Source organism: Triticum dicoccoides, chromosome 2B, assembly GCF_002162155.2.
Source record: "Triticum dicoccoides isolate Atlit2015 ecotype Zavitan chromosome 2B, WEW_v2.0, whole genome shotgun sequence".
Classification (NCBI taxonomy): Eukaryota; Viridiplantae; Streptophyta; class Magnoliopsida; order Poales; family Poaceae; genus Triticum; species Triticum dicoccoides.
Window position 1 is genome coordinate 454,922,520 of NC_041383.1, and position 9,450 is coordinate 454,931,969.

The window sequence follows — 9,450 nt, forward strand, 5'->3', positions numbered from 1 at the left end:
ATGCGTCCGTGACGACTTCATCAATCTCAAGATGATGTGTCGTCTCAGTCTATCAAATATGCTCCTACAGATAGGGTATGCATGCGTGCATTCATAGGGATGAGTGTATGCCCGTGTATGTGAGCGAGTTCGATTGTACTGTGATCAAGAAAAACAATACCTAGTTATTTAGTAAGAGACCGTGGTTCCACTAAATCTAAATGATTCTTCAAAAAACACAAGCGACATGGTCAGTTGACCCTCCCAGCCCCCGAGTGCTCACAGCCCTTACAAGCGACATGGTCAGTTGACCCACCCGAGTGCTCACAGCCCTTACATTCAAGGGAGCTTAGATACTGTAGTGATGTGTGTGACCACACACTATGCAACGTGTGCGCTCATGGGAAGCCGATCGGTGTGTAGCATTGTCCCAATATCAGGCCACAAAATGCTGCAACACTCCACCTGCTTTAGTAGTGAATCGTGTAGTGGAGCGCAAGTCCTATTCTTGACCCCGAGCTCAAATACCCCGTGAACAGTAAAATCAAAAAGATAGAAAAAGCAGAAAAACTGAATTCTTTTGTGGTAAACTTTGACAAATGTTTTGTATACATACCAAATTTTAGCACAAAAGTCATGGAAAAAACAAAATCAGCACACCAAAATATTTTCAAAACTAGAGCACTTTTGGAGCACCGATTTTTTTTTCATAACTTCCAGAAATATCATTTTGTGCTGAAGTTTTGCAAGCATATAGAACATTTGTCAAAGTTCACCACCAGAATTTTTTGAATTTTTTATTTCACTGTTCATGAGGGAGCATTTGAGCTCGAAAGCAGATACTCCACGTTCGTAGTGGAGCTGTCTCATACACATTACTAGCTACTGACAGTGCACAATCCAGTCTGAGTTTTTCCCATAAACAAAGCGAATGGAATAACATGTAGCAGCATCGCATAAAAATGTAACAATGAAAGAACATGTATACAACCAACCTATCTGTTAGTATAAATATATCTATGCACAAGGAAGCAACCTCTGTTTCAGTATCGAGCTACATCTGATTATATGACTGCACCAAAGTAGGCATCCAACAATCCAATGACTCAGATCTCCAGTGGAGAAAATCAGAGGTAGGTGTCCGCTCTCCAGGATGTGGCCAGCCGGCAATATCGAAAAGGCCATGTGATAAAATTCAAGCCTGGAGCAACAGGTGAATCTAAAACAACCAGTGCTTCTTTCTAGGCTTGTATTTGCTCGGGAGATCTACAAAGCAACAAGTAATTTCCTTTTCTTGAGAAATGGATATACAATAGTATATAAACTGATGTATTCAGTTCTTACAATTAAAGATAAGGACATTCTATTTCTGACCTCGAGCATCGTATAGTGAGTTGTAGTGAATTTCGGACCAGAAACTTAGCCAAAGCTCTGAAAAACATGTAACTTAAGGAATCAGCCATCATAGCCAGTCACTTTTTTTCTTTAACAGTTGTATGCAGTAATCACAGAGATATGCTTAGGCATGCCTTCAACTGTATATATTTTATGTTTTGCAAATTGTGTGTAACAGATTTGATGTGGGCAATAATCCACTGAAGCAGGCTATAGTGCAAGTAATATGATGAAAGGTTGTGCTTGCGACTACTGCCTTTTTATGTAGATATGCACAATATTTGCTTGTTCCTTGGCAGAGGCCAAAATGTTACCTCTCTGTGGAGCCTGATACTGTGGAACAATTTCAACAAAACAGGTATCTCGGAAAGATGTTAGAAGGCATATCTTCGCAGCAAACTGTCAAAAGCAAAGAGAAACATTAGGCGTCTTCTTTCTCAACAGGGCTTGTCAAGATATAGATGCTAATTGGTTCGCTGCCAAAGTTTGGCATTGCCAATATTTGGCAAGCCAACATTTGGCAAAACCAAAACTTGCCAAAAATTGGCAACTTTTTGAGAGGTGGACAAGAACCAATTGGTAGCCAACCAATTAAGAGCCAAATTTTTAGACTTGCCAACAATTGGCATGCCAATTATTGGCACCGAACCAGTTAGGTCTATAATTCCCTCTGAGGGTACAAAATTAAGATACTGTGATAGTATATTCACCAAAGATGTATAACTTTTAGTGAGACAAGTTAAAATTTCACATGTGGTGTACAAATAAAGTATTAATCAGATGAGACAATTAAGAGACCATCAGTAGTCCCATCAACAGAACATATTAGCTTGTACTCCTACTTCAGTAGAATGCGAGAAAAATAGGAATAATACACAAATGTAATATAAAAGGCAGAAAATCTGCACCATTGCAGGAAGTTAGCTAAATTTCAGTTTAGCAAAGAAATGATGGAAACAATGAATGTGAGAGAGTTCACCTTATCAGCAGCTGCTTGCAATGTGACATGGTCTCCCCATTCCCCAGATCTGGAGAAGATGAGATTCAGATTCATAAATAATTAAATACAAAAGAATAAGCATGAACTGTTTTCATTGAAGTACTCTGCAAGCAAAATAAAGCCCACAATAGTGCGTACTTTTTCATCTTCTTGCAATAGTGTTTATATTTCATTGGGACATGCCCCTCATACAAAGAGTTGCACGCCTTGAGCTGCAGAAGAAAGAAAATGGCACACATAAGCCTTCAAGCCTAAGAACATAATTGTCAGCATATGGACACAACTATAGCCTAATAATAATGAAAATCTGCTTATTTATACATCACAGTCACACAAAGAAATTATAAGAAGGGGGAATTCACCATAAAGTTTAAGATGCATGCGTGACATTGCAGTTTAGCAATATGAGTGCAATAACATAAAGTGGTACTTTAGGATGCGTCTGTATTTTTTCTTTTCTTTCAGGGTCCTTGTAGTATACTGTCATTTCAGATAAATGCAGCAGTTTCGGGGACCTTCTGATCCCTTCCCAGTGTTAAAAAAACATAAAGTGGTACTTTCAATATGCCTAGGTGATCGATATACCTGCTTCACTATCTCTTTCCGAACATGCTTGTGATACTCAGGTGATCGATATAGCTGGTCTGAGAGTGCACGGAACTACAGGAAAAAAATAACAGTATCCTTAGATAAACATAAAGGTAAGAACTTCAGAAGATCATATAATTTCATCCAGTGAATCAAATTCTGCTTTAGAAAAATCACAAACCTGACAATTGCCATCACCTGATACCCTCACTTCAAACAAGCCATATGCATTTAACCTACAAAAGGTTCTCATTAATTAGGAACTATGAGAATAATACATGTATTAGCATTGCATTAATTCACCGAAACAGGTTGTAGGTGATTCGAGGTCAGCTTAGCTATTTCTGTAGGGTGCCGTGAGTAAAGACAGGCTAAAGACTGTTCCCATATGTAGGCAAACCATTTAGTTGGAATGTCCAAAGAGAGGACATAGGATATGATTTAGATGCATACTCAGAATGTTATTCCGCACCCCGTTTGGATGTTGGCATTCAAGGCCGGAATTTGGCACTGGCATTTGCCTGACCCGACGGCTCTTTGGGTGGCCTGGATATCCAGGCACGATATTGTAACCTTCTACCGAACACTCGCGCTAGCCCCAGTGCTCTGTATTTGGCCAAATCCTCTATCCCTTACTCCTTCGCTCCATCCTGTACAAGAAAAGGAACATGGCGACCACACGGGAGGAATCAGGAGACCGAGGGAGGACACACCCCAGGCGGAGGTCCACGGCGGCGCAGGGAAGTGCTCCTCCTTTCTTTCTTCTCCACGACAGTCCTTTGTCCACCCCCGATGTCCCACTACTCTTTCCATGGTTGTTGACATGGCCTCCGTATCTGATCCCTCCCCTGCAGGACCCCTCCTTCTGATTCGCCATGGTCCTCATCCCTCCGGCCATCCCCTTGCAGTGCCTCTCTCAGAACATGCCACTGTGCATGTGTACATCGCAGATGCGTAGCTCACTCCTCCCCATGGTGTCCCTCTCACCCAGATGTGTGTCCTTTGTCCACCCCCGATGTCCCACTACTCTTTCCGTGGTTGTTGACGTGGCCTCCATATCTGATCCCTCCCCCGCAGGACCCCTCCTTCTGATTCGCCATGGCCCTCATCCCTCCGGCCATCCCCTTGCAGTGCCTCTCTCAGAACATACCACTGTGCATGTGTACATCGCAGATGCGTAGATTACTCCTCCCCATGGTGTCCCTCTCACCCAGATGTGTTTTCCACTGCATCCCCTCTAATGGAGCATGCTACCTCGTCCTGCACCCCATGGCAGCATCCCCTCGCCCATCCCTGCACATCCTCTCCTGCTGCCCCTTTAATTCTTAGATGTTAATTATCGCTGTGGTTGCTACGAATATTTGAGCTTTGATTGCATTAGAAAAAGATAAGTGTTGCCCGGTTCTGTATGAAGCTGCTTTGTTGGTCAGCTGGCCTGATTATTTGAGCTTTGAATGCTTCCTTTGTGCTGCACGTACATGAGAGGAAGAATTCACCGGGCACTATTGTTTGACTATATTCTTGCTTACTGAGAAAAGGCAGGGCATTTCAGCGTTGATAAAATTTATGCGCATGATGTGCAGATTTGATTTCCAAACTGTACAACAAAGTATATTCTTCATACTCTTATAAATGTGCAATTCCATTCGTTGTCCATCCAAACAAGAACTGGAATTGTTGCCCCCTTGGATTCCAAGTGCCAAATATATGAACATCCAAACACTAGTATTGGCATTGAAGCTTAATACCAATGTCCTGAGATATTTGGCATTGAAAGCAATGCAATGCCGAGCACTTCAATATCTACATCCAAACCGAGCCCCATAGTTTTCCCTGGGGTCTTTAAAAAATCTGACATAGAATCCCCAATGTGATGCAAAATAAACATGCTTTTTCATTTAACTTTTAGCCTTTGGCTCAACTGCTATGGACTTGTAAAGCTATGACCAACTTCTGGACTCTCAATATATGCCCAAATGTTTACCAAAAGAATCCTGTGAAAGGATGGAATCATCCAACTTTGCAAGAACAGAAGTGAAAACTGTACCAGAGTAAAGCATGTAAGAATCATCAAAGTTTACCTGTCATGAAGACGATGATGATCCATGGTGGCATCACTATATGTCGGGAAGTATGTATTAATCCGGGGAACATGCTGTCAATGTGCCAAAGGAAGGAATTTCAGGTAACAAGCACACACAGTTAATTTTATTTAACCAATACCATACCGCAGAGAAAAACAAAAGGACTGCCCGACAAACACAAATTTAACAGTTCTAGCAAGGGGAGGGAAGGGTAACGGAAGTAAATAGCAGAGCAGGCATGCAATATCTTACAGGAATAGATGTCAAATTCGTAAGGCGCTTGGCCATAGCACCATCTAGCTTCGCATATTCTTCTTCAAGAACCATTGCAATCATCTTGTCATCATCTGTCTCGCTCCTCTGGCTGCTCATAGAGGTTGAGCTGGACGAGGCACCTCCATTTGGAAACATATGCGTCATGCCCAATCTACAGGTAAAAAACTGGACAAAATGAACTTTAAATAATGCTCAACAATATGTATTGGTATAAGTTCAGATGTTATAGACAAACAAATATGAATATATCAGCAAAAAGTCGAAAATAGAGTGTAATTTCTAGGCACAGCTATGCATAATGTTAGCAATGTAGAATTATACGAAATAAATACAATCTACAAAAATATGAACTGTATAAAACCAGACTCTATTTCATTGACCATATATTCAACAGACACACCAAAGCAGCAATTGAGGGGAACATGACCACATGAGGGAAGCCTCTAATAACTGAGTTAGCTGTAAAATGTGTACATGCTAACATCAACTTGTTTATCGGTGGACAATGATTTGTGTAATCATTTTCTTTAATGTATCCAGGTTTGCATACGGCACGCTTGATATGCATTTACTTTTAACAAACTCAATGAAATATTCCCCAGGATCCCATATATCTATATGTTATAACAATATATGGTATAACTACTTGTCCACTTCCATTGAATTTGGATCTGCATGTTTGAACCAATGATTGAGCATATAATTAATATCTGATGATACGTATGCAATATGAAAATGGATGTGGAGCTTAAAACAAGTACTGCCATGATTAATACCTAATGATACGTGTGCAATATACAAATGGATGTTGAGCTAAGAACAAGTACTCCCATGGTATAAGTAGACTAGTAGAGTCATGATTATAGAGCAGAGAATTGGGTGGTTAGTCTCATGGACATTGGCACATTACAATATCTCTTCAATCAGGAGAGAAATGAACTAACTTATCTGCCATCTCTTCCAAAGTCAGTGAAGGCATATGTATTTAAAAATCTAAGAGAATTATTTTGGCAGCTCGAAGGGAGCTAGCATAGTCAACTGTATCCACATGACACAATGGATCCTGCCTACCTATTGCTCCCACACAGAACCCTAGAGGCTGTTTGGTTCTCAGCCATGCTTTGCTGCACTTCAAGGTGCAGCAAGATAGCCAAAGAGTGGCTAAGAATTTGTGCACCCAAAGGTTAGACTAGTTTGGCAAAAAAAAAAAAAATTGCGACACGCTGTGAAAAAGTTGGCTTCCGATTAGACATGCCTTTTCCAGTCGCGACTAGCACCTCAGGCTGTTCAATCCCCCACACACAAAACAAATCGTTGACTCTGCGTTTGAGCATTGATTGTGGCCGAATCCCGACCACACAAATTCTGAGCGCGAAACTGCAGGGACCTTAATCACCGGGGAACATCAATTTGTACATAGAGCAACTGAACACGCTACCTTTGCTCCACCGACATTCCCAGATCGAGAGCAGACGCGAGTGGTAGGGCAAAAAAACAGGGACCGCACCGAGTTTGCACAGAAGGATTCATCGCGAAAGAACCGCTCTATCCGACGGACTAGCAAGATCGATCTCCTAAGAACTCCATGACCCCCGCGGCCCGCGCCAATCAATCCCGCCCCCGCAGAGCAGGAACCGGTGCGAGTTTTCTCTTCTTGCTATCGCGCAAAGAAATTCCCCCAAAAAAAAACTAAGGAAACTATCTCCCGGATCACGGGAGAGGCACTGGAGCATACCTGCGGCGGGAGGGTCCGGGTATGAATTTGAGAGCGGCGGCGAGGAGGGGATTGGAGGAACGCGCGAGGTTCCTCGTGGGGGCGCTTTTATTTTGGGTGGGGGAGGTGGAATGGAAGAAACGGAAAGCGGACGCGGATGGCGACGCGTTGTTTGGAGTAAGTACGAACTGCGATTTCATTGCCTTCAGTTGCGCTTCTTGCCCGCTGCCGCGGTTTCTCACGCGTACGGCGTACCCACCAGGCCATCACCGACCCAGCAACGAAGAGCCGGTCACCACCTCCCTGGCTCCCTTGCTATTCGCCGGGCCCGGCTTATTTGAACGGCTGACAGGTGGGCCACGCATCAGGCAGTGACGCGTGTACGTGCACTTGGAAATTGGGACCTTTTGATCTAAGGGCCTCTTTGAGTCGCGGGATTTTGAAAATGTAGGAATATGAAAAGTATAGTATTGGGGTAGCATGTCAAATTGAATCTTATAGGATTAGCAAGAAGTGTTTGATGCCACATGAAAAACAAAGGAATTGTAAAAAGAGGTTGGAGTGAATATTAGATTTCCCATAAAATGTAGTACAAAAAATTCCATAGGAAAAAATCCTATGAATCAAAGGGCCAACATAGGAAAAATTCCTAAGAATTTCAATCCTCCAAAAATCCTATAGAATTCATTTGAATCAAAGGAGCCCTAATTTGCTAATTCAATCTTTTGCATGCACTTACAACGTGCTGGCCAAAAAAGACACGTGCTTTGTTTGCTTTTTGTCCGTTTGAATCGGCCGCCCGCTCGCCGTCCGCCCTCTCTTTGTTTTGGATCAGCCTCTCTTTTTGTTTTGGATCGGCTGTGCGGCCAACACGCGCGACCCATTTCGTGTCCACGCATAAATTAAAAAAGCATGCAGCCATAGATCATTGCCAGCAGCCATGCCATCGCCCAAAGTTCATGCCGGCGCCATTGCCAGCGGCCGGCACACAATGCGAGCCTTTAAAAAGACCACTACACATTTCATGATGGCACACTTGCCAGTGGCCGGCACACCAGCACACAAAAGGGGCGGCAATTCGACCACACCATCTCAGTCGTGGTCATGCCGACACACTTGTTGGCATACAAAAAAGAGATGGAGCTCTCAGCCATTGATACGTCTCCATCGTATCTGCTTTTCCAAACTCTTTTGCCCTTGTTTTGGACTCTAATTTGCATGATTTGAATGGAACTAACCCGAACTGACGTTGTTTTCAGCAGAATTGTCATGGTGTTATTTTTGTGCAGAAATCAAAGTTCTCGGATTGACCTGAAAATTTACGAAGAATTTTTGTGGGATATATAAAAAAATACTGGCGCAAGAAGTTACCAGAGGGGGTCCACCCAGTGGCCACAAGCCCTGGGGGCGCCCCCCTGGGGCGCACCTCGCAGGATTGTGGGCCCCCAGGACCTCCTTTGACCCTAACTCCAACTATATAAGTACCTATTCGGGGAGAAAAAAATCAGAGAGAAGGATTCATCACGTTTTACGATACAGAGCCGTCGCCGCTTCCTGTTCTTCATATGGAGGGCTGATCTAGAGTCCGTTCGGGGCTCCACAGAGGGGGATTCGTCACCATCATCATCACGAACCTTCCTTCATCACCAATTTCATGATACCCACTGCCGTGCGTGAGTATCCATCGTAATTCCATCGTAGGCTTGCTGGACGGTGATGGGTTGGATGAGATTTATCATGTAATCGAGTTAGTTTTGTTAGGGTTTGATCCCTAGTATCCACTATATTCTGATATTGATGTTGCTATGTGAAAGTGCTAGTATTCGACTAGAAGGGGGTGAATGGGCGATTTTTATGAAAGTCTTCAAAACACGGGTGCTTTGAAGACAAACAATAGAAATGAATCTATTGATATGCAGCGGAAGGTAGACTACACTAGACAAGCCATAGTCAAGTAAGCAATGTAGTGAAAGCACAAAGACTATCAGGAGCTAGGTAGTATGGATCAGGATGGAAGATAGTATGAAGCCAAACAGTAAACAGTCTTCACTCAGTGAAGTCAATCAGATCAGACAAATGGGCAATGACTTCACGAAGACAAACAGTAAGCAAAGAGAGAGAAAGGATAGAACTAGTTGCTCGGAGAGGACAAGTGATTTGTTGGACCAGTTCCAGTTGTTGTGACAACTGTACGTCTGGTTAGGGAGGCTGAGATTCAACTCAGAAGACCGCGTCTTCACCTTATTCCCCTTAAGCTAAGAACACTTAGTCCGCACCCAATCACTCTGGTAATTCTTCAAGGGATACTTCCAAACCTTCATAGACTTCGTTCGCCGGCAATCCACAATGACTCTTGGATGCTCAGAACGCGACGCCTAACCGGCTGGAGGATTCACAATCCTCAAGTGTAATAA

General features: G+C 43.1%; 1 protein-coding gene across 2 annotated transcripts; it reads right to left on the reverse strand.

Moving 5' to 3' along the window:
• Positions 1 to 865: 865 nt before the first annotated feature.
• LOC119364168 (OVARIAN TUMOR DOMAIN-containing deubiquitinating enzyme 12-like) lies at positions 866 to 7,271 on the reverse strand. Of its 2 annotated transcripts, none has more exons than XM_037629595.1 (10): positions 7,058 to 7,271; positions 5,299 to 5,473; positions 5,044 to 5,117; positions 3,144 to 3,198; positions 2,960 to 3,034; positions 2,513 to 2,586; positions 2,354 to 2,402; positions 1,689 to 1,773; positions 1,354 to 1,410; positions 866 to 1,245 (listed from the first exon to the last, which is right to left on the reverse strand). In XM_037629595.1, the coding sequence occupies exons 1-10, from the start codon at positions 7,234 to 7,236 to the stop codon at positions 1,199 to 1,201; spliced, it is 870 nt and encodes a 289-aa protein (XP_037485492.1). In that variant the 5' UTR covers positions 7,237 to 7,271; the 3' UTR covers positions 866 to 1,198. The 2 variants fall into 2 exon arrangements, with proteins under 2 accessions (XP_037485492.1, XP_037485493.1); XM_037629596.1 differs by having other exon boundaries at positions 5,299 to 5,487; positions 7,058 to 7,194.
• Between the last annotated feature and the right edge of the window lie 2,179 nt (positions 7,272 to 9,450).

Coding starts and splice junctions, on each gene's coding strand:
- LOC119364168 (XM_037629595.1), bottom strand. CDS start 7,236: ATGAAATCGCAGTTCGTACTTACTCCAAACAACGCGTCGCCATCCGCG. Junction 2,587..2,959: donor GGAAAGAGATAGTGAAGCAG/GTATATCGATCA, acceptor TTTCTTCTGCAG/CTCAAGGCGTGCAACTCTTT. Junction 2,403..2,512: donor TATTGCAAGAAGATGAAAAA/GTACGCACTATT, acceptor CATCTTCTCCAG/ATCTGGGGAATGGGGAGACC.